A 25001-nucleotide genomic window follows, 5' to 3' on the forward strand; every position below is an offset into this window, starting at 1 on the left:
TTGCTGGTAAGACTATTCATTTTAAGTTTTTATTTTTTAAATGAGGGATAAAGGATTATTGGGTCCTTTGTAATGTTGCAGCATTGTACCTATCTTATTTGAAATAAGTGACAAGGTCCTGTGCATGCTGACTTAACCCCTTGCTTACTGGGCACTTAAACCCCCCTCCTGCCCAGAACAATTTTTCAGCTTTCAGCGCTGACACACTTTGACAACTGCGCCGTCATGCAACACTGTACCCAAATTAATTTTTTTTCCACACAAATAGAACTTTCTTTTGGTGGTATTTAATCACAGCTGGGGTTTTTTATCCTTTACTAAACAAAAAAATATGGAAAATTTTGAAAAAAAAAAAAAATCATGTTTCATAGTTTATTACAAATCTTTGTAAACCGGTAATTTTTCTCCTTCATTGATATGCGCTGATGAGGCGGCACTGGTGGGCACTAATGGGCTGCACTGGTGGGCACTGATGGGCTGCACTAATAGGCTGCACTGATGGGCACAGATAAGTCGGTACTAATGGGCACAGATAAGTCGGCACTGGTGGCCCTGATGGGCACTGAAGGGCACCGATAGGTGTTACTGATGGGCACTGATAGGTAGCACTGATGGGCACTGGTAGGTGACACTGATGGGAAGCACTGTTTATCAGGCACTGATTGGTGACACTAATGGGTGGCACTGTGGGAACTGGTAGGCGGCACTGTTGTGCACTGGTAGGTGGCACTGGCAGGTGGCACAAATGAGCTGGCGGGAGCTCTCCTTGATCGGGACTGATGTCGCTCTGAGAGCCGCCAGTGATCAGCTTTTTTTTCTCCTCACGCTATCAGCGCGAGGAGAAAAAATAGCCGATTACCGGCTCTGTTTACATCACATGATCAGCTGTCATTGGCTGACAGCTGATCACGTGGTAAGGGGTTGGGATCAGGAGTCTCTCATACTCGCTGATCACAGAGTGCGCCCTGCAGGGTGCGCGCGCAGGCCACTTGGGCACGGGAGGACGTCAATAGACGTACTCCCGGCAAAGTAGGTCTGCAATGTAGCCATCATTCGGCTATAGCGCGGATCTGAAGCAGTTAAAGAATATGTAAATCCAACATTTCATATTCCTGATGTACCTGCTGTATCATGTACTTGTGTGAAAACATATCCTGTTCTCTTTGTATTCCTTTGTGTGAAATACCCGATGTTCCAGCCACCATACCCTCTGCCTTCCTATTAAAAACAGACAACACTGGGCATGTGAGCACAGCATGGTTAGTTTCCTAGCTGTGCTGAGAACCCGGCCTGCTCTCTTCCAATGATCAGACTTGTCCTGTGACAGGCCCCCTGTCCCACAAACAGCCATTCTTGTTCCCCAGCTCTGTTTTGCCTTTCATTCCTATTTTAAACTGGGTTGTTTTACAATTATTCCTAATTAACCAACTAGAAAGCCATTCCATCTGCTTGCTTAATTCTTTTGATCTGCTTGATATGCATAGCCAGTGTGGGTGATGTACCCATATTTTTATTGCACATCATGGTAGCTCAGCATAAACTCATGTTCTGTTTTCGTGTCAAGTAAAGACAACCATAGTTATTGCTCTGTACATTGTTTAGAAGATAATAAATGTGTTTATGCTTTTAAATCGTGTACACTGTTGCTTTTGCGGTTTGCAAAGAATTTGAAGCGTTCAAGCTGGTAAACCGCTCTCCTAAACACACAATTATTTTTGAAAATAGCCAATTTACTGAAAACAAGATGACCAACTGCAGGAGTCAGTTGTTGACAAAAGGTTAGACATGTTACCCTTTATCAGATGACAAGGTTGTTACTTGTTGTTCTACTTTGAATGTTGCATTTCTTTTGTCAGTGACAAGTGGAACACTACATGAATGCGATGATATGGTCACACTAGACTAGAAGCTGTGATATTTTGTGTGCCAGGAAAGTAATGATCAACTGCCAAATCTAATGCTTTACTCAAGCACAGTATTAGTTTCCTGACCTTTAAAAAAAATATATACATTTTTTTAAATACACGTAGGTACATTTATTTTGGCAAGAAGTAGAATTAGCCCTTAAGGAAACTACACCTTAAAGTGTGTTTGCATTAGAATGTACGATCATCAAAATACTTGTACCTACTCGATGTTGTTCCTACATTTCATAAGTTCTACAGTATATATTGACGATCCCCCCCACTTCTCTTCATACTATATAAATCTAATATGAGGATCATGATCCATAAAACCTCACATAAATATAAAATAATTTGTGATGCGTCCGAATCATAACGATTTGTTAAATGTACTATTACTTCCTACTACGATGGTAAATGTTGATCTTGTACTTGTTAAAAAAATTTCTGAATAAAAATATTGGAAAAGAAAATACTTGTACCTGTGCCAGAAGTATGAGCATAAATCATTTTTAACAAAGTAATTGCAGATTTTCTGATATTGTGTGAGAGGATAATTCAGCCGATGTTCTTTGAAACTACTAACCTGAAACACAAGATTATTGTTTGCACAATCCTAATTGTTTCTCATACTGACATATGTAGCGATAAATATAAACCCTTTTTGACTTGATCTAACAGAATTTTCATTGTTTTTTATTAAAGCGATAGTAAACTGTGGCTTAATAAATCATGAGCCACAAAGTCCAAACAAATGGTCCCTCTGGCAGAGCAGTGCTACTTATTGTATAACATGCTGAGAGTGAATCATTCTGAAATTTTCCCAAGAAAAAACAAAGGAGGTGCTTAAACAGCAGTTTGTGTTGGAAATCGTCAGATGTATGGGAATTACACGTTCACCACACCGCTTGACTCCGCTCCCTTAGGAGTTGCACTCACCAGATTTATATCAGAATATAGCCTTTTGGATATTTTATGCCCATGCGATCACTAGCGGGAAGCCGTCTGGTAATTCTTTTGGGATATCCGGACAAAGATTGGTTTATGCACTCTGGTCCTGTGATTCACTCCCGCTCCATATCCATAATCATTCCAGTGGGCTCAGACATAAGGAAGGAAACAATCCTCATAGCGTGAACCCATATAAAATTTTATTCCATAAAATAACCTCCCTTAACCCTATGCACTTACAGACAAAATGTTAAAGAATCACATTCTATGTAAACATATTGCACTGTATATTGTGTCTCGATACTCTCTCACCGCTTGTGTAGATCTAATCCTCCGCTGTGATTCCCGGAAGAAGATCTGAACGGGTGACAGATGCAGCAAGCTGTGTGGTCACGCCTAGACGCGTTTTGTCATTCCGTCTTTATCCATAGGCATGGCCGCACAGCAGGAACTTGCAGTTTTATAGCCTCTCTATGTTACACCTTAACCCCTTCAGAACTCGGGGCCAGGTACTCATCGGTTCTCACCCGAGACGATCAGAGCTGCAAAGCGGAACCAAACAATTTATCTCGACAAGCAACTTTGATCTAATTTTACCATGTATGGGGCCGACTGCGTCTAGGATCTCGGCATGAATAACCAGGAATGCCCTGCACAGGCACCATACATCACTGTCATGCAATTAATATATATGCATAAATCCAAAATATAATAATGCATGGTTAGAAACACTGACATATTTAAAATATTTGATCCTGTTACTGGTGTATACTACATCAACATCTACATAAAGATGGATATAATTGAATTCTCTGAGGCAATTGCCTAATGTGCTGGTATGCATCGCAATGCTTACATTGGAACGGAGCCTTCCAGCAGTGTGCTGTCACCGCTGAGAGGGCTGACTTCTTCCCCCGGTCTTTCTTTTGGGCTTGCGCAGACTGGCTATGTGATTGGCCGGAGCCGCAATTATGATGTCACTTACGCGAATGGGAGCCCTCGGATCTGGCACGAAGCTATAAAGGTCTGGGCCTTCAGAACACATGCGCCGGTGATGTAACTGGCTGCATCCTGGGTGAATATCTCATTGGTTCATTTTTGTTAAATACTCAGTGAAATAAATTGTTGCAGCATTTTGTTTTTTCATTTTGCAACATGTAAAACGTAAAGGGCTTTTTTATAGTCTAGAAACATTATTCTTACTTGGGCTCAAAACTTTCATTGTCTAGTAGCTGTTTGCAGGGATAAGTTACATTATTGAGGGGCAAAGATGCTGAAGTTGCCAATGGTAGCTAGTCAAAGTTCACTTTAAAGGGGTTGTAAACCCTCATGATTTTTCACCTTAATGCATTCTATGCATTAAGGTGAAAAACCTTCTGTAGTGCTGCAGCCTCCCAGCCCCCCCATTTTACTTACTTGAACGCTGTCATTCTTCGGCCGGGAATGAGCACACCAGCTCCAGCCGGTGTCTCGGGTGATGATTGGATAGATAAATAGCAGCCCAGCCATTGGCTCCCGCTGCTGTCAATCAAATCCAATGACACAGCGCCGGGGGGCGGGGTCGAGTCCTGCATTCTGTGTGAATGGACACAGATGCAAGACTCGGGAGCGCGCCAGCACGAATGTCCACCAAGGAGCACGCTTCTCTGACGTGCACACTCAATGCGGGAAGGAGCCAGGAGCGCTGCTGAGGGACCCCAGAAGAGGATGATCAGGGCCACTCTGTGCAAAACGAACTACACAGTGGAGGCAAGTATGACATGTTTGTTTTTAACAAAAAAACAAAACAAAAACATAGCTTTACCATCCCTTTAAGCACTTCACGCAAAACGACGTACCCGTACATCAGTACTTTGATGCTAAATACCAGGGTTATGGCAGTGGCTAGCTGCCATAACCCCGGTAATTTCGGGAACCCATGCGTTTCTCTTTAAGATAAAAGTGGTCTCCGCGGCTCGGTCCTCAAGTGGTTAAAATTTCATTTTTTTTAAATAAATTCTTAATTTAAATTTTGTCAAGCAAACAAAAAGATAATTCTTAGCAAGTAAGAATGACCTCTGACACACATAGGATCACAATATTTATATGAATAGCCAACATTGCCACCATCTGTGTAGCAAACTTTAACTTAGATTGAAAAAGAAACACAAAGATAACCGAGTATGATTTGCATCTTGAACAGCGTACATCTCTTGCATCTATTACAAAGTCAATCTTGTGTGTTCAGATGAAAGTGCTATTTCATGTATAACAGAAGAAAAAGTAGGCTATTTATGGATTAATGAGGAATAACTGTGTAACCATTGAATTAGTTATATCTCGGGCGGCAAATCGCTAGTGCAGTGAACACAGTGAGGGAAAAAAAAGTTGAGCAAGTTTTTATAGAAATGTTTAAATCATTCCAAACACATAAGGCGCTGAGGTTACAAAGTGCACCATGGTAGAAAACCATTTTTTGTTTAACTACATTTTGATTCAATTTTTGAAAACAATCCAAAAATGAGTGTGCCATGGTACAAAGCCAAAAAATAGGAAGGCGTAATCATAGGCATGACTGTGATGGTGTAAAGTGAATGGTGGTATTAAAAACCAGAGGGGAGATCCTCTAGGAATTAGATTTTACATGAACTTCTCTCTTTGGTTCCAAACATTTGCACATCTCCAGAATCACTGAAAGCTTCCACACAGGGAACTCTTTTTAATTTAATTTTTAATTTAATTTAATTTTTAAATCTCTCACTTTATAAGTTTCCTTCTCTAGAAGAATGCAGATTGTGTATTTCTTTTTACCCCATTCAAAAGCAGATGCAAAAACATCTACACCCTGCAGGCTTAATCTCTTTCCTTTTACCCAGCTCCTACTACTTCCACATATGTCTCCAAACTCCCATATATTAAATAATAAAGAATGATGTTGCGCTGACAAGTCAGTGTTTACTGTATGGGAATAAACATCCAATGAAAAATAAAGATAATAATTAAAAAAAAACTATAATCATAACAGCATTACATGTGCAGTGTACTCCCGTGCTTCTCCGGGTTTGCCGCTGTCATCAGCGAACCGGAGAAGGGATCCGCTGGCCCCGGATGCTGACCATAGATATTTCTGGCGCACCAGATGGTCCCCGGAGTCTCTATGATCGTTTGGAGGCCAGACGCGATGAAAGCATGAAATAGGTTTTTCCTCCAAAAAAGGTGTTTGAAAAATTGCTGCGCAAATACAGTGTGAGATAAAAAGTTGCAACAACTGTCATTTTATTCTCTAGAGTGTCTGCTAAAAAAACATATATAATGTTTGGGGGTTCTATGTAATTTTCTAGCAAAAAAATTATGATTTTTACATGTAGGAGAGAAATGTCAGAATTGACCTGGTAGGCAAGTGGTTAATCCGGACTCATAATGATCTTTTTGTTCGTCCTATATACTGTAATCCACAGCTGCATTCCAGGGCATACATTGATCCTTCTTTGTTGCAGCATATGAAATCATTAATGTCCTGTGTGTTATCAGTACTAGTTATTGTAGAATTAAACTTCTTTTCATTGGGGAGTTTAGTGCACAAACATGCATAGCATTGTTTACATGAATAAAAACCTTTTCCTGTGATAAAAGTAAAACCTTTTTTTTTTTTTGGGGGGGGGGGGGGGTCTATAACTTTCTTTACTACTTTGTCGCGGATAGTGGGCGCTCTTCTATAGACAAATTTAGGTTTAACAGGTAATATAGTATGCAAGAGTCAATCTGTCTGCAAAATATGCCAGTGGCACTGTGTGATATTTTCTATTTTCTTATGTTGTAGTCCAGGATGATAAGCACTTGATCAGGATATTGGTCATGCAATCTATTCTTATGAACTATTGCAATTCTGTCCATTTGGGCTACCTCCTGTTATTTTCTCTTCAATAAAGGCTTTATCATATCCTTTGTCTATGAATCTGTATCACATTTTTTGTGTTCTGCATAGTCAGTTATTCTGGTACAATTGCGTCTAAGTCGCATGAGTTGGCCTTTGGGTATGTTATAAAGCCAGTTGTCATGATGGCAGCTTTGCATAGGTAGCTGTTTTCTGGTCTACATTTACAAAATGTGTTTTTGTAATAAGTTGATTATCATTCTGTAAAATCTCAAGATCTAAAAAGGAGATACTGCTAACAGTAATTTCCCAAGAGAGTTTAATATTCTTATTTATATTTAATGATTCTAGGAATTCCTGTAATGAGTCTTGATTTCCTTTCCATAGAATAAATATATCATCGATATATCTTTGGTAGAATATTAATTCCGTCTGTCTATTCATATGGACAGATTCTTCCTCCCATTGGGCCATAAATAATACTGCCACACTTGGTGTAAATTTGGCCCCCATGGCTACCTCTGTTGGTAAAATTTATGTTGATACCAGAAATAACTATTTTTTAGACACAAATCTAGGCATTTAACAATTTATTTCCTTTGTTTACATTACAGTGTAATGTACGTTCTGAGCCCCCATTTTATGGCCCCACATGCCTGATGGTGATGGATAATCGTATATAATGAAGAATGCCGCTCGTCTTCTTGGATTTCTTCCAACACTTGTAACATATGTTTATTATCTTTTTAGATATGCCCTAGTATACTGGACTGCAGGTTGTGAGTACTTGTCTATATATTGACCCATCCTGGCTGTTATAGATTCTATACCATTCACTATTGGTCTTGGAGGTGGATTAACATTATCCTTTTCGGTATTGAATAAATGACTGGTGTCTGACACATTTCTGTTATTAGATATTTTGCTTCTTTTTTCTCCAAAATATCCTTATCGAGTCCTAGATGTACTACTTTTTTCAGCTCTTTTCTAAACTTGAAAATGGGATTGCTTTGTAACATCACATAAGTGTCCCTATCTTCCAATAATTTGAGCATGTTTTAATGATACTGTTCCTCAGATTGAATTACGATTCCCTCCTCCCTTATTCGGTGACCTGATGACCCGATCATTCCTCTTGGTCAGTGTACGGATATCCTTTCTTATGTACTTCGGTTCTTCTTTCTATTTAATTTTCATATCTCTAACTTCTTTTAGCACTAAATTCTTGAACACCTCAATAAATTTGTTATAGTTGATTTTAGGATTAAAAATAGATTGTGTAAAATTTCCTCGTTCCTTTGTAGTGGTTGCAATCCATGTTTAATAGGGTTTCTCAACATATACTTTTTGCTAAGTTTCCTAGTGTACTTCTGTTTTCCTATATAAGTTTGAAATTCATCAAGATTTTTGATACTTGCATATTTTAACCTTTTTATCGAGGACACCAATTTCTTGTGTCAAGGGTTTATTACTCAAATTAAAAATTCCCCAATTATTCTCTTTTTCGCTTGTTTTCTCTTTCCTGCTCTGCACCCTCATTTCTAAACTTCTTATTCCCCTTGTATCTCCTACTCTTCTTGGGTGATTCTCAGCTACTCTGCCTAAAAAAGACCTGTCCGGTCCTGGTTCTGGATAATTCTCATAATAGCCTCTATCTTGCCTTCCATCTCCATGTTGGTCCCTTAAAGGTGCACAATAGTTATATGTTGGAATTGGGCTCCTCTCGTATGGTCTATATGAATCTTGAGATGGGCCTGGTCTTTTCCTTGGTCCATTATTATGCATCGCTGCAGGGCTCCTTTCATAGTATCTATATACATCTTGTGGCGGGCCTCTATACGTAGCTTGTAGTGGACCTCTTGGCTCTCTTGGGCCATAGTATGGTCTGGTCCCATTGTTGTTGTTCGAGTTGTTATTATGATGTCGTCTATTATTTTTCCAGTGGGGTGGTTTCTTCCATGCATTTTATGGTGTATGGTCCCAATGTGGTGGCCTCTATTGGTTGGAAGTGGTAGTCTTTTTTCACCATTTCATCTGCCACTGATGTGTTTTCACTTGGACTATATTTTTGATCACTGCACATGTAATGCTGTTATGATTATAGTGTGAAAATATATATGAGAATATATGAGCTCCCGCGCTTATGGGGAGAATGAGACAAGAAGAATTGCAGCCTCAACCAATAAATCCACCAAAAGTGCAAATAGAGGAAAATGGGAAAAAAAGGGGGGTAGAAGTGGCGCTGTTCTGGTATGGAGAATTTTTAAAGTGTTTTAAAGCCCTGGCTTGTAAAGAGTGAGTTCATAGTGTATTGACTGTGCAGATACAAAACCAAGCCCAATAAAAGTTCAAATATGCAAATGATCTGAGTGATTATAGCAACAAGCTGTTGTGATACTACTGGAATGCAGATAGGTGTACAATCCAGCCCGTGATGAACCACAATACTAAAAGCAACTAACTGCTGTGGTGATAAAACGTGTATAACAACAAGCATAGAAATACTTGATATCCTCTGGTAAAAAAACTAGTGCGCTAGAAAGTCCATATGTCATAAAAACAAAGTGACAAGTGCTCTTCAAAAAAAAAAAGTGACTGGTGCTCTTCAGAAACCTCTATTCGGTGCTTCTTAAAAGTTGCCCCATAAGAAATGCACTCACCGGAACCATTCACCCCTCAAGGAGGTATTACGCCTTCACAGTATTTGCCACTGTGTAGCACACAGGAAAAACCCCTTTGGTCCTATTTCAGCTGTTTGCTTCCGTGTTTGCAGTGTAAGGCATAAAATAGTCTCCTTGCGGCTTGCCCTTTATTTCTCCCACATGCAGGAAAGAAACTTCCATAGTGTATTACCATAAAAACTTAACAGTTTATTAATACAGACAAAGACGTACTCACATTTAGTCTGTTAATACAGAGCTGTAGGTAACAACAGGAAGCCGGGTCGGGTTGCGTTTTACGGCTTGAAACCAGAAGTAATGCAATGACGCTCTTAGCATGCCCTACGCGTTTTGTCACTGGGACGTCATCTGGAGCGGTGCCATCTTGCTACACCATCCAGTTTATATAGTATGAGGTGTATCCTAATTGGTGGCCATGACCGCGGACCTTTTTGGTTAGTCCGGACTTCGATATGGCAGCGCTGATAGTAGTATAATTCAAACAGCCAATACCATATAAAGCTGGATACTACTCCGCAACATGTCGGGATATTAAATTTAAAAGGCCTGGTCTTATGTTCCTCATTGTTTCTAGGAACACCGCATACCTTTGCATTCATATTAAAAAACATACTAATAGTAGATCTTCAAAATTAAAAAATTAGCGAGATGAAAAAGTCTCTATTATTATTTTTTATTTTTGTTTGTATTTTAATTGTATTGAGGTCATCTGTATATATGTGGGGTCATACAGATACTTTTTCATCTCGCTAATTGTTTATTTTAATTTTGATGATCGTACTATAAGTATGCTTTTTTATATGAATGCAAACTACTACAAAATAGAGGATAGATTTATGGCATTTTTATTATTATTTTTTTTTTTTTTTTTTACTAGTAATGGCGGCGATCTGCGATTTGTTTTTCTTTTTTTCTTTATTGTGACATTGTGGCGGACAGATTGGGCACTTTTGACACTATTTTAGGACCACTGACAGTTATACAGCAAACAATGCTATGAATATGCATTGGTTACTGTATAAATGTCACTGGCAGGGAAGAAGTTAACACTAGGGGGTGATCAAGGGGTTAAATGTGTTCCCTAGGGAGTGATTCTAACTGTAGGGGAGGAGACCGATCAGTGTTCCTTTATACTAAGAACACACAATCTGTCTGCTCTCCCCTGACAGGACGTGGATCTGTGTGTTTACACACAGATCTACGTTCCTGCTCTGTAACGAGCTGTCGTGAGTGCCCAGCAGACATCATGGCCACCAGGCACGCGCATCAGCTCCTCTGTGATGCAGCGGGCGCCTCCGGCAGCACCCTCCTATACTGCCAGGAAGCCAAGGACGTCATATGATGCCCGCCCAGGATGGGAGATCCCACCTGTGGTCGTCATATGACTATGGGCGAGTAGGGAAGTGGTTAATAAGGTCTGGGGTCATGTATGAGGTGATTTTCCCCTCTGGTTCTCAGATGCGTCTCCATTCTCTTCCATCTCGATGATATTTTCAGTGGACCTACTAGCATGCTCTAAGACAGTTTGTGTTAAATTGCTACATTCTCCTCACTTAGGCTCAAGTCCTACTATATTGATCAGCCTGTTAAGTCTACTCCAATATCTAATTATAGTAATCAGACTTGCAAATGACTGTCACTATATCCTATTTGGAAATTATTATTATACATGATTTATATAGCACCAACAGTTTGCGCAGTGCTTTACAATGTTAGGGTAGACAGTACAGTTACACTACTATTCAATACAGGAGGAATCAGAGGGCCCTGCTCGTTAGAGCTTACAATCTACAGTGACTTTAAAAAGTCTACACATCCCTGTTAAAATGTCAGGTTTCTGTGATGTGAAAAAAATGAGACCAAGATAAATCATTTCAGAATGTTTAATACCTTTAACCACTTAAGGACCAGCCTCGTTTTGGATTTTAGGTGTTTACATGTTTAAAACAGGTTTTTCTGCTAGAAAATTACTTAGAACCTCCAAATATTATATATGGTTTTTTTTCTAACACCCTAGAGAATAAAATGGCGGTCGTTGCAATACTTTTTTTTGCACCGTATTTGCGCAGCGGTCTTAAAAGCGCACTTTTTTTGGAAAAAAGTTCACTTTTTTGAATAAAAAAAATAAGACAACAGTAAAGTTAGCCCAATTTTTTTTATATTGTGGAATATAATGTTACGCCAAGTAAATTGATACCCAACATGTCACGCTTCAAAATTGCGCCCGCTCGTGGAATGGCGTCAAACTTTTACCCTCAAAAATCTCCATAGGCGATGTTTAAAAAATTCTACAGGTTGTATATTTTGTGGTACAGAGGAGGTCTAGGGCTAGAATTATTGCTCTCGCTCTACCAGTCACGGCGATACCTCACATGTGTGGCTTGACCACCGCTTTCATATGCAGGCGCTACTCGCATATGCGTTCGCTTCTGCATGCGAGCTCGTCGGGACGGGGGGTTTTTAAAAAAAAAAATGTTTAAATTTTTATTATTTATTTTACATTATTTTATTTTTACACTTTTTTTTTTTTTTTTTTTAATTGTGTTACTTTTATTCCTATTACAAGGAATGTAAACATCCCTTGTAATAGAAAAAAGCATGACAGGTCCTCTTAAATATGAGATCTGGGGTCAAAAAGACCTCAGATCTCATATTTACACTAAAAGGCAATTAAAAAAAAAAGTAATTGAAAAAAATGACATTGAAAAAAATATGCCTTTAAGAGGTGTGGTCGGAAGTGACGTTTTGACGTCGTTTCCGCCCAGCAGTGTCATGGAGACGAGTGGGCGCCATCTTAGCCTCACTCATCTCCAGGCACACCACAGGGAAGGACGTGATCGCCTCCGCTGCTACCGACGGCTCCGGTAAGCGGCGGAGGGCACCGGATCGCAGCGGGGTGGCCCTCTCGCGCCACCGATAAAAGTGATCTCACGGTGAATTCGCCGCAGGGAGCACTTTTATCTGAAAGCTGGCCGCCGCGCGAAAACGGGGATGCCGGAGTTATGGCAGCTAGCTGCTGCCATAACAATGATATCCCCGTTCAAAGTTTGGACGTACATCGTCGTGCGGCGGTCAGTAAGTGGTTAATGTGACCTATAAACTGTGCAACTCAGTTCAACAACAAACTGAAATCTTTTAAGTGGAGGGAGGTAAAAATAAAATATGGTTGCATAAGTGTGCACACCTAAAAACACACCTAAAAACTTAAACTAATACTTTGTTGAAGCACCTTTTTGATTTTTTTTTTTTTTTTTTTTTTTTACAGCACTCAGTCTTTTTGGTTATGAGTCTATCAGCATAGTACATCTTGACTTGGCAATATTTGCCCACTCTTCTTTGCAAAAACACTCCAAATTTGTCAGATTGCGAGGGCATCTACTGTGCACAGCCCTCTTCAGATGACCCCACAGATTTTCAATTGGATTCAGGTCTGGGCTCTGGCTGGGCCATTCCAAAACTTTAGTCTTCTTCTGGTGAAGCCATTCCTTTGTTAATTTGGATGAATGCTTTGGGTTGTTGTCATGCTGAAAGATGAGGTTCCTATTCATGTTCAGCTTTCTAGCAGAAGCCTGAAGGTTTTGTGCCAATATTGACTGGCATTTGATTTGGAACTGTTCATAATTCCCTCTACCTTGACTAAGGCCCCTGTTTTAGCTAAAGAAAAAACGCCCCAAAGCATGATGCTGCCACCACCATGCTTCACTGTGGGTATGGAGTTCTTTTGATGTGCGGTGTTGTTTTTGCGCCAAACATATATTTTGGAAATATGGTCAAAAGTTTCAACCTTGGTTTCATCAGACCATAACACATTTTCCCACATGCTTTTGGGAGACTTCAGATGTGTTTTTGCAAAATTTAGTTGGATGTTTTTCTTAAGAAAAGGCTTTCGTCTTGCCACTCTTCCCCATAGCCCAGACATATGAAAAATACGGGAGATTGTTATCACATGTACCACACAGCCAGTACTTGCCAGATATTCCTGCAGCTCCTTTAATGTTGCTGCAGGCCTCTTGGCAAGCCTCCCTGACCAGTTTTCTTCTTGTCCTTTCATCAACTTTGGAGGGACGTCCAGTTCTTGGTAATATTGCTGTTGTGCCATATTTTTTCCACTTGATGGTGACTGTCTTCACCGTGTTCCGTGGTATACCTAATGCCTTGGAAATTCTTTTGTATCCCTCTCTCGACTGATACCTTTTAACAATGGGATCCATCTGATGCCTTGAAAGCTCTCTGCAGACCATGGCTTTTGCTGTAGGATGCGACTAAGAAAATGTCAGGAAGGACCTACTAGAACAGCTGAACTTTATTTGGGGTTTATCAGAGGCACTTTAAATGATGGCAGGTATGTAATGACTCCTATTTAACATGAGTTTGAATGTGATTGCTTAATTCTGAACACAGCTACATCCCCAGTTATAAGAGGGTGTGCACACTTATGCAATCACATTATTTTATAATGTGATTGTACATTGCCGCTTTAAAAGTTTTCAGTTTGTTTTTCAATTGAGTTGTACAGTCTATAGGTCACATTAAAGGTGGAAAAAGTTCTGAAATTATTTATCTTTGTCTCATTTTTTACATCATGGAAACCTGACCTTTTAACAGGGATGTGTAGACTCTTTATATCCATTATAAGAGATGAAACCATATTTGTTTTGCTTGTACACTCTGTGTCCCATTTGATTTCACACTCAAAGTAAAAACCAATATAACTTTTTTGAAAGAAAGAAAAAGTGGAGGGGATCCATCAAAATGCAGCTGCACTGCATATGTTATTGTAACTAAATGCACATGTAATGAAGTAGTTTTACCTGATTTTTAGCATTACTACATATTATTTTTTTATTTTTTTATTACAGATTTGGGCCTAGATCAGTTTATCGTAAAGCGTTATGATGGCAAGGTGAGTACCTCCTTAGTAAAACAGACAACTTAAATACAGCATTTTGCCTTCAGGTTTTTAACTTTTGCTGGTTCTGCTTAACGTTTCTCCTTTCATTCTTAAAACAAACCTTCATTTTGACAATGAGCTATGATCTAACAGAGAATTTGTGCAAGCTTATGCAACTAGTATATGTTTAGATGCTGTATGATTTTGTTTTGTTTTGTTTTGTCAGCCGAACAAATTTAAATGAGGGTAATACATTTAAAAGGCACACATTACTGCAGCCCTGTATTCATTCTTACATAATTCGATATATATATATTTTTTTAATGGAAACAGTGTAAGGACTGATGGTCCAAATGTATGGGTATTCAAAAAGGGTAAGCTTAAAGCATGGACTGTTTCTATTGGTTCCCCCCCCAAACAGTTTATTTTGATCTGATTGCCACATAGAAAATTCTTTATTCAGAAATAAAATTACACATTTTAATTCTTAATACATATAATGGAAGCCATCATTCTAGTATAAGTTGTACCTGCAGTTATGGTCCCCAAAAAATAAGAAAAATATTGGTGCATGGGAAATGTAAACTAGAAATATTTTTGAATATGCTTCATCCAGATGTGAGCTAGAAACTCTTCCACGATGCTACATGGAGGTGTGTGGTAAGAATTTTTTTAGAAATATTTTATGGAAGCATGAGGTAGGAACTCTTCCATGATGCAAGCAGGTGTGAGGCAGGGATCATTCCATAAAGTTGCAGGGAGTTGGCTAAAGAAGGTCTTCCGTGATCTCTTCCATGGTGCTACATGTAGGTGTAATGTTGAATTTCTTCCTTGATGCTGCATGGGGATTTGAGGTAGGAACATTTCCATGATGTTACATGAAGATGCTACGGGAACTTTCATGCAGATATATGAAGATGTGAGTGAGGAACTCTTAAATGTTGCTTCATGGATATGTAACACAGGAATTCATCCATAACACTACATGGAGACACAAGGAAAATAAATCTTCCATGATGATGTAAAAAGATGTAATGTAATAGGAACACTACCATGAAGGCTGCATGGAGGTCAGGGTTATAACTACTTTATGATGCTACATAGAGCCGTAATGTCAAATTACTTCTGTGATGCTATATGGAGATGTGTGGAGAAACCCTTCCGTGATATTTTTTTTCAGTTTCATCTTACGTCTTAGTTAACATACGCACCTGCCCCACAAATCTAGCACTGATCTTATGTAATCTGCCACTCTGCTTACCAGTATCCGCGCTGCCCTCTTCTCTCCTTATGTCATCTGAAGCCAACTGTTTGTCTGGGTTTTTGTAGCCACCTTTCTGATGACACAGCACCATGCCTTTACTGGGATATGTGCTGTAGATCCAAGGCATAATCAGGAGCAGGGCACAAATCATTCTTGCCTAGGCAAGAATGTAGGCAGGGGATGGGACTGGACTGTAAAAAAAAAAAAAAAAAAAAACCAAAAATGTCAGCATTTTGGGGGTGTGGATGGGGGACAGCAGGAAAAGTTGAATCAGATGCATGTTTATGCTCAAATTATAGCTCTCAAAACAGCTTAATATTTGTATCCCTTTTTATTGTGTGCACAAGTTTGTGAATATTTTTCTCATATACTGTGTTTTTCTCATTTACTGTACACCTTTCAAGTTTTACTTTTACAAAAGAAAAATTTTACTTGAAAACATATTAACATTTTTTTGTATGAATACTGTTGCCAGGAAATGATTGAATGCCATACGTCTTGTAAATTATTTGTCCCCGTGGTGTGTTACAAAAAGAATAATATTAATCAACTAACAAGGATACTGTGTAGATAAAAGCTGATGACATAATGCTGACAGCTCTTTATTAATTTGGAAAGACAAATTGTGTTCTATGAAACTGTTCCATCATCCAGGCTCTGCATTAAAGAAGTTGCACTAATTGCGTAAGCAGAGCTTTCAAAGGCTTTTCTTCCTCTTTCATCAGTATCTTCTTGGGTGTTGCCATACCTCTGTTACTAGTTAGCCTAGAAACATGCTTTTAGGGTAATTTGCATCTGTAATTTAGCCTTCATTTAATATATTTTTATATAACTGGACATAAATGCTGTCAATAGTTATTACTGCACATGATGTAAACTTTGTCTCATGGAGTGTTCATTGAGGGCCCTTTACTTATGAACAAACTACACTTTTCAAAGTCTAGATTAATTGTGGTGTACATATAGTTGTATCTGGTCCATGTATCTGGTATGGAGGCAGATGAAGGATATACGGTAAGGAAAAAAAGTATTTGATGCCATACTGATTTTGTAGATTTGCCCACTGACAAAGAAATGATCAGTCTATAATTTTAATGGTAGGTTTAGTTTAACAGTGAGAGGCAGAATAACAACAACAAAATCCAGAAAAAATAATTTAAAAAAGTTATAAATGTATTTACATTTTAATGCGCGAAATAAGTATTTGATCCCTTCACAAAATGTGACTTAGTACTTGGTGGTAAAACTCTTGTTGGCAATCACAGAAGTTAGACGTTTCTTGTAGTTGGCCACCAAGTTTGCACACATCCCAGGAGGGAATTTGTCCCACTCCTCTTTGTAGATCCTCTCCAAGTGATTAAGGTTTTGAGGCTGACATTTGGTATCTCAAACCTTCAGCTCCCTCCACATATTTTCTGTGGGATTAAGGTTTGGAGACTGGCTAAGCCACTCCAGGACCTTAATGTGCTTCTTCTTTAGGCACTTCTTTATTGCCTTGGCCATGTTTTGGGTCATTGTCATGCTGGAATACCCATCCACGACCCATTTTCAATGCCCTGGCCCAAGATTTGACGGTATATGGCCCTGTCCATTATCCCTTTGATGCAGTGAAGTTGTCTTGTCCCCTTAGCAGAAAAGCACCCCCAAAGCATAATGTTTCCACCTCTGTGTTTGACGGTGGGGATGGTGTTCTTTGGGTCATAGGCAGCATTCCTCCTCCTCCTCCAAACATGGCGAGTTGAGTTGATGCCAAAGAGCTAAATTTTGGTCTCATCTGACCACAACACTTTCACCCAGTTCTTCTCTGAATAATTCAGATATTTATTCGCAAACCTCAGACGGGCCTGTACATGTGCTTTCTTGAGCATCAAGTGCTGCTGGATTTCAATCCTTCATACCGTAGTGCGTTACAAATTGTTTTCTTGGTGACTATGTTCCCAGTTGCCTTCAGTTTATCGACAAGATTCCCCCGTGTAGTTCTGGGCTGATTCCTCACTGTTCTCATGATCATTGAAACCTCACGAGATGAGATCTTGCAGAGGGAGATTGACAGTTATTTTGTGTTTCTTCCATTTGCGAATAATCACACCAACTGTTGTCACCCTCTCACCAAGCTGCTTGGCGATGGTTTTGTTGCCCATTCCAGCCTTGTGTAGGTCTACAATCTTGTCCCTGACATCCTTGGACAGTTCTTTGGTCTTGGCCATGGTGGAGAGGTTGGAATCTGATTGCTTCTGTGGTCAGGTATCTTTTATAGAGGTAACAAACTGAAATTAGGACATTTCCTTTAAGAGTGCTCCTAATCTCAGCCCATTAACTGTATCGAAGACACGTGGGAGCCAGAAATTTTGTTGATTGATAGATGATCAAATACTTATTTCACTGATTTAAAAGGCAAATCAGTTTATAACTTTTTTGAAATGCGTTTTTCTGGATATTTTTGTTGTTCTGTCTCTCACTGCTAAAATAAACCTACCATTAAAATTATAGACTGTTCATTTATTTGTAAGTGGGCAAATGCACAAAATCAGCAGGGGATCAAATACTTTTTCCCCTCACTGCAGTATGCGCACATTGTGGTTACATGGTTACAAAATTAGGTTGAAAAAATGCACAGATCCAACTAGTTCAGCCAGTAGAAAAAAATGAATAAATAACATCCTCCATCTGCAGAACCCTATATACGCATTTGACCTAGAGGTAAACAATAAAAAAACCTATAAAGCATGGTCAAATTTGCTCAAGAGGAGGGGAAAAAAAATATTGCTGGTCCTCCAAGGCATTTGGCTATTCCCTGGATCAACATTCTCTGGCGTTTATTACCTGTACATATTAACCACTTGCTTACTGGGCACTTATACCTCCTTCCCGACCTGGCCAATTTCCAGCTTTCAGCGCTCTCACACTTTGAATGACAATTGCGTGGTCATGCAACACTGTACCCAAATTAAATTTTTATCATTTTTTCACACAAATAGAGCTTTCTTTTTTGTGGTATTTAATCACCACTGGGTTTTTTATATTTTGCTAAACAAACAAAAAAAAAAGACAGAAAATGTTAAAAAGAAAACAAAGCGTTTTTCATATTTTGTTAAATTTTTTCGCAAACAGGTCATTTTTCTCCACTGATGAGGTGGCACTGGTGGGCACTGATGAGGCACTGATAGGCTGCACTGGTGGGCACTGATGATGAAGCACTGATGGGCAGCGGTGATGGGCACTGATTGGCAGCCCTGATGGGCACGGATTTGCAGCAGTGGTGAGCACTTAGGGGACCGATGTCCCTCTAACAGAAGCTGGTTACCGGCTTCTGTCTACTTCTGTGATCATCTGAGCACGTAGTAAAGGGCCCGCTCTGATTGGCCCTTTACCCTGCTCTGTGATCAGCCGAGTCCCAAGAACGTGGGTGACACAAGAACGGGAGGACGTACATGGACGCCCTCCCGGAATTTGAGGTCCGCGCTGTAGTAGTCTTTCGGCTGTTTTGCAAATGTTTAGTGGTTAATATCCCGATATATTCTGGGCATTTATGAATGCATCCAGCTTTTTTTTTTTTTTTAAACAAACAACCAAGCTGCTCAAAACTATTTCCAAAGAGGGATTCCACATTTTTATATCTCTTACTGTAAAGACATTTTTTATATATTGAGGGAATGCCTCTTTTCCTCAAGATATTAAGCATGCCCACTTGTCCTTTGTAATGACCTGACGTTAAAGTGACTTTGCACCAAGTCCGCTATTTGGACCAATTATGTATTTATATATATACTGAGCAAAATTATAAACGCAACAGGCAAATGGTGGTCACACCAGATAATGACTGGTTTTTGAACCCCCTGCGCCCCCCCCAATGCAATAAAACTGCACATTTTAGAGTGGACTTTTATTGTGGCCACAGAAGGCACACCTGTGCAATAATCATGCTGTCTAATCAGCACCTTGATATGCCACACCTGTGAGGTGGATGAAGAAGTTCTAACACAGATTTAGACAGATTTGTGAACAATATTTGAGAGAAATAGGCCTTTTTTATACATAGAAAAAGTCGTAGATCTTGAGTTCAGCTCATGATAAATAGGGGCAAACACAAAAGTGTTGCGTTTATAATTTTGCTCAGTGTAGTAATCATGCCCCCTCATTCTTCCCAGGGGAGAATACGTTCAGTTCAGCTAATATTTCCTCATGGCTAGGGACCTCCATGCCTCAGTTTGCTCTTTTCTGTACTTTTTCCAGTTCCACAATATTCTTTTTGTGAACTGGTAACAAAAATTGAACTGCATATTTCAGCTGAGGTTACTAATGCTTTGTACAGAGGCAAAATTATGTCTCCCTCTCTGAAGTCTGTACCCCTTTAATTACAAGAAAAAATGTTGCTTTCTTTTGAAACTGCATGCTGTTTTTAAAGAGGAAGTAAATCCAGGATTTCTTTTCTTTTTAAAAAAAAAATATCATTCTACAATTTGTACAGATGCCATGCACATTTAAAACGTTATTAAAGCAATGGTTTCAAATACCTTTTTTTTTTACCTTTTATAAAATATATCTTCCGGGAATCGGCAGCTCCATCTTTACTGATGATTTCTGGCTCTTGTGTGGATGTGTAAGCCAAACCTCTGTCTCGATCGCTGTTGCTACGTCTTATACAGTCACAAGGGGTGAATCAGGAAGCAGAGGAGGAGGGCATACTATCGCGATGCTTGCTTTTTGGGCCATTTTCAGTGGAAGGACATGACCTGGCATGCTGTGGCTATAGAAACGCTGCACACAGCATGCCGTGCCTGAAATTGTGGCCTGCACAATGCGCTGGTGACGTCCTTTAAACCTTGCAGGAAGGATTCCGAGGAGACTATACAAGTAAGTTACGTTTCACAGACACTGATCAGCAGCCTTCTCAGTGTAGATTAGAATGAGCTAAAGTGTAACTTGAGTTTACAACCATTTTAAGTCTATGATCTATCAGAACACTCAGTTCCTGCTTGACCATGACCTCATCCAGTTGTACTCCAGTCTAGGGTAAGGACTCTTTGCTTCGTCTCTGCCCTATTTTGAAAATGACAAATACTTGCACAAATAATAATTTAATGGACTTATAATGGACATTTAGTGCCAATGTGGGGTAAATGGACACAGCTGGAGAAGAGCTACAGATTTAGGTCTGACCATTAAAATGTACTATGTACATAAAAACCCAAGACCACAGTACAAAATAAAAATGTACTATTCAACGCTTACAATGCGGTGAAGGAGATCTACTTGGTTGCCAATCAGTGCCACAGACATTATTCATGCAATAACTATTAACTGCAGTTACATTGGATTTGAGCTGTTAGTGTCGTCATAATCATTCAATTGTTATTCAGTGGTCATTGTGTTGGAAATGGTCTTCAGATCACCTCACTGTTTTTTTCCCAGTACTCAACACTTTAAAGATTTATTTGTATGTTTTAATTTTAAGTCTCCTCAGTCATGGCCTTACATGGCATTTGCGGTGTTCCAGCTTGTTTGCATCATAATAATTATTATGTTGTACTATCTTGTATAAAACAAATCTCCAATTCTATGATATATTGACACAATGTAGTTTTGAAGCATGCAGTCATTTAAAATGAAATGTACTAAGAACTTAAACCGTTTGCTATATAGATAATTCATAAATGATTGCATTTTTTTGTGCCTGACGTAAAACGAAGACTTTTCTAAAATCCTCATTCATTAAGTTGTTTTTATGGAATGTTTCAACACATTCTTTTCTAGGTATTAGTCACCTAAATGGCACTTTGTCTCAAGGTTGTGTACTAGGCTGTTGGTGAAAATAGATCTTGTTGTCCTAGGAAAGTTGAATTGATCTTCAGCTTTTTTTCTCAAAGACTTTGAAGCAAACTTGAGCTGTTAAATCTGTAACCCACATCTGACTCTGCAGTACCATGCAGAGATTGTCCTTGAACTAGCGCGAAGAATGCTTTGGTCCTCATTAACATTTACATGCTTCTCCTCCCCTGAGTTAGCAGGAGAACCTCAGGTTTCTTATTAGAAATGTAAGCTGCATCTCTTTTATCAGAGCGCATTACAGGCTAATTACTGATCTTGCCTGCTCAAACCTTTTCTTCCTTTGTGTATTATGTCAAACCAGTTGTTCAAAATACACTTAAAATAAAACTAAAGAAAAAAAATTTAGGAACTTAGATAAATATTGAATTATGTTTAAAAGTTACATTTTCTCTTGGGATTTAAATGCTGGTTTTCTAATAAATGCAGTCACATACCGCTTAAGAAATGGCAATTAATATTTATCTATTCTGTATTGATAATGGCACATGAAAGATAAGAAACCTTTGAATGTAGGTTTTACTAAAAAAATCGTTTTTTGGACTGTATTGAAAGTGTCACTATTGATAAATTCCCTGCTAATGGAAAATATTGTTTTTACACCTAAAGCTTGTTTTATACTGCTGAAAATCACTGTAAGTCATCAGCTGGACTTTGCTCTTCCGTATGTATGCCAAGACTCCCAAAGTAGAGAGCATCTGTTTGAACTGGTGTCCATTCCACTTTAGTTTACCAAGGCCAGTGTAAAAAAATCTAAATCAAGATTGCCACGCTGATAACTTGGGAACAGTATAATAACTAAATAATGATTAGTCCATAGTGTCAAAAAAATGAAGAATCCTTTTAAATCGTGTCTCTTGGGTGATAGATGACAGAAATATCCAAACTGAATCTTCCACCGTGAAAATAAAAGATGTGCCCTTATTGGATAGCTGGACTCCACGTTAGAGGAGCCTAGTAAGACATATATTTACACATCACTGAAGAGCCATCCATTGGAAACAAACGAAAATGTCATTCAAGTCAGCCTTGCTGGTTTCTCACTTTCCTTTAAATCTCTGACGGGAGGCCAAGGCGAGACGTACTGCTAAACCCAGGCCGATTCCTAGAAAATAAGCTTCTTTTCTTGGAGGAGAGAACAAACTCCTCAGTCCTCTTGCTTGGAATCGTGGAAGCTGTTATGTCTATAGCTGATACCTCAAGGCCTTCAGCTGGCATTGCCCTCTACTCCTCATATCTGTACAAACATCTCACTCCTATTAATTACTAGCTTATCTTTCTTACAACTCCAGCCAATCCCTCTGGGATGGATATCTCCTCTTTTATCCTTGGATATGGTTTTCCTCTCTCAAAAGCTTTTCACATGGACCACACAAAATAGAAAGGCAACTGCATAGTGCTCTCTGTATAAATCATTTATTAAAATACCCCCATAAAATTGCACTTACAAGAAGTTAAATAAAAAACAGCATTTCTTAATATATCGGTCTTGAGCTCACCACACCAGGCACACTTACACACATCAGGCTATCAGTGATCACGTAACGATTTAGGGCTGGGCTCCTCCCTCCTATACTGACGCATGTCTCCAATAGGATAGCTTCTTCATGTTGGTGAAATGTGTATAGGAGGGAGGAGCCCAGCCCTGAATCGTTACATGATCACTGAGAGCCTGAGTGATGTGGTGAGCTCACAAGCAAGATATTAAGAAATGCTGTTTTTTATTTAACTTCTTGTAAGTGCAATTTTATGGGGGCATTTTAATGAGTTATACAGAGAGCACTATGCAGTTGCCTTTCTATTTCATGTGGTTCATGTGAAAACCATATCCAAGGATAAGAGAGGAGATATCCATCCCTGGAGGATTGGCTGGAGTTGTAAGAAAGATAAGCCTGTGATAAATAGGAGTGAGATGTTTCTACAGAAATGAGTAGAGGGCAATGCAAGCTGGAGGTATCAGCTATAGACATAACAGCTTCTAAGATTCCAAGCAAGAGGACTGAGGAGTTTGTTCTCTCCTTTAAGAAAAGAAGCTTATTTTCTAGGAATCAGCCTGGGTTTAGCTGTATGTCTCGCCTCGGACTCCCATCAGAGATTTAAAGGAAAGGGAGAAACCAGCAAGGCTGACTTAAACACCATTTTTGTTTGTTTCCAATGGATGGATCTTCAGTGTTGTGTGAATCTGTCTTACTAGGCTCCCATAACGTAGAGTCTAGCTATCCGGTAAGGGCACATCTTTTATTTTCATGATGGAAGGTGCACTTTATGTTTTAGTCATCTATCACCCCAAGAGACGATTTCAAGGATTCTTCACGTTTGGACACTTTATGGACTAATCACCATTATTTAGTTGTATTGTTCACAAGTTATTAGTGCAGCAGTCTTTTGTTTTTTTATGTTTTTACACAAAGTGTTTTGTGTGATTGCCAGCTGCTTTTTTGATTTATCACAACTCTTCACCTGCGTAATTAATACATTTCTTTTTCCACAGTGAAAAAATGACCTACTCTTATTTCATTGACCATCATCAAAGAGTAAAAAAAAATCTAGTCTGACTGGCCATTTTCTTCTTGAATCAAGCAAAAATAAAATTGCAAGTGACCCAATAAGTTCAGACCTGGTTTTCATTCATCACTGTTTCCTACAGCTTATCTCTACCTAGTGGTTATTGTACTATTATATACTGTATCCCACAGTACATTTTCATTATAGTGATATTAACCCTTTCGCTTGCCAGGCCCTGTGTTCCATTTTTACCCTCAGGTGGCCAGGCCATTTTTGCAATTTTTCCTTTGTTTTTTATTTTTCACTTATAGCTTTCAAAGTTTGTAAAAGATCCCCCAAACCATATATATTTTCTGAAAGCACATGACCAGTAGAATAAAAAGAAGGTGCTACTGATTTCTAAGGTCCCACGATATTTGCGCAAATGTTTATCAAACAATATTTTTACTAAAAATGCACTAAAATCATTTTTAGCAGATAAATACACAGCAAATTTTACAAAATTCCTACTAAATATAAAAGCTTAACCTGTATTGAGTTAATAATAAATAACAAATATTTGTAATTTTTACATTGCACCTTTTTGCAAAATGGTGAAAATTGAACCTACTCAAAGATGTAAATATCCAAATTTCTCTAACAATCTGAAGGTTTTCATTTTTCCCTTACAGCTTTCAGAATTTGCAAAAGACCCCCAAAACCATATATTTTCTTAAAGCATTTGACCGCTAGAATAAAATGAATGTGCTACTGATTTTTTAGACCCCGTGGTATTTGTGCAAATGTTTATCAAACCAATATATTCTCAAAAAATACTCTAAAACCATTAGTAGCAGATAAAAATTTTTTACAAAATTTCTGCTGAATCCCTACTAAATATAAAAGCTTAAATTGAATATAAACCCACTCATCATTTCTAAATTACTTACATAGTGCTGATCTATAAGGATATACATGCCTCCTGCATGTATCCTTACCTGTCAAATATCTCCCCTTTAGCTGTTTGGAGCCCTGCAATACTCCAGATTCTGTGAGCGGGTCTGTTGTCCAGGTCTCGGTGGGTGGAGTTGTGATGTCAGTAGACTCCCCGCCCAAATCTACACTCCTCTTGGCCAGGCATTGATAT

The 25001-nt window shown here is 38.9% G+C and overlaps 1 protein-coding gene across 3 annotated transcripts in view; it reads left to right on the top strand.

Moving 5' to 3' along the window:
* Window positions 1-25001, top strand: part of MICU1 (mitochondrial calcium uptake 1) — a 524563-nt gene that overhangs the window by 211322 nt on the left and 288240 nt on the right. For all 3 annotated transcript variants that reach the window (XM_073596557.1, XM_073596558.1, XM_073596556.1), the window contains one exon: window positions 14249-14292. In XM_073596557.1, coding sequence (XP_073452658.1) covers window positions 14249-14292 — 44 coding nt within the window. The remainder of the gene's footprint in view (window positions 1-14248; window positions 14293-25001) is intronic.

The sequence above is a fragment of the Aquarana catesbeiana genome, linkage group LG08, assembly GCF_042186555.1.
Source record: "Aquarana catesbeiana isolate 2022-GZ linkage group LG08, ASM4218655v1, whole genome shotgun sequence".
Classification (NCBI taxonomy): Eukaryota; Metazoa; Chordata; class Amphibia; order Anura; family Ranidae; genus Aquarana; species Aquarana catesbeiana.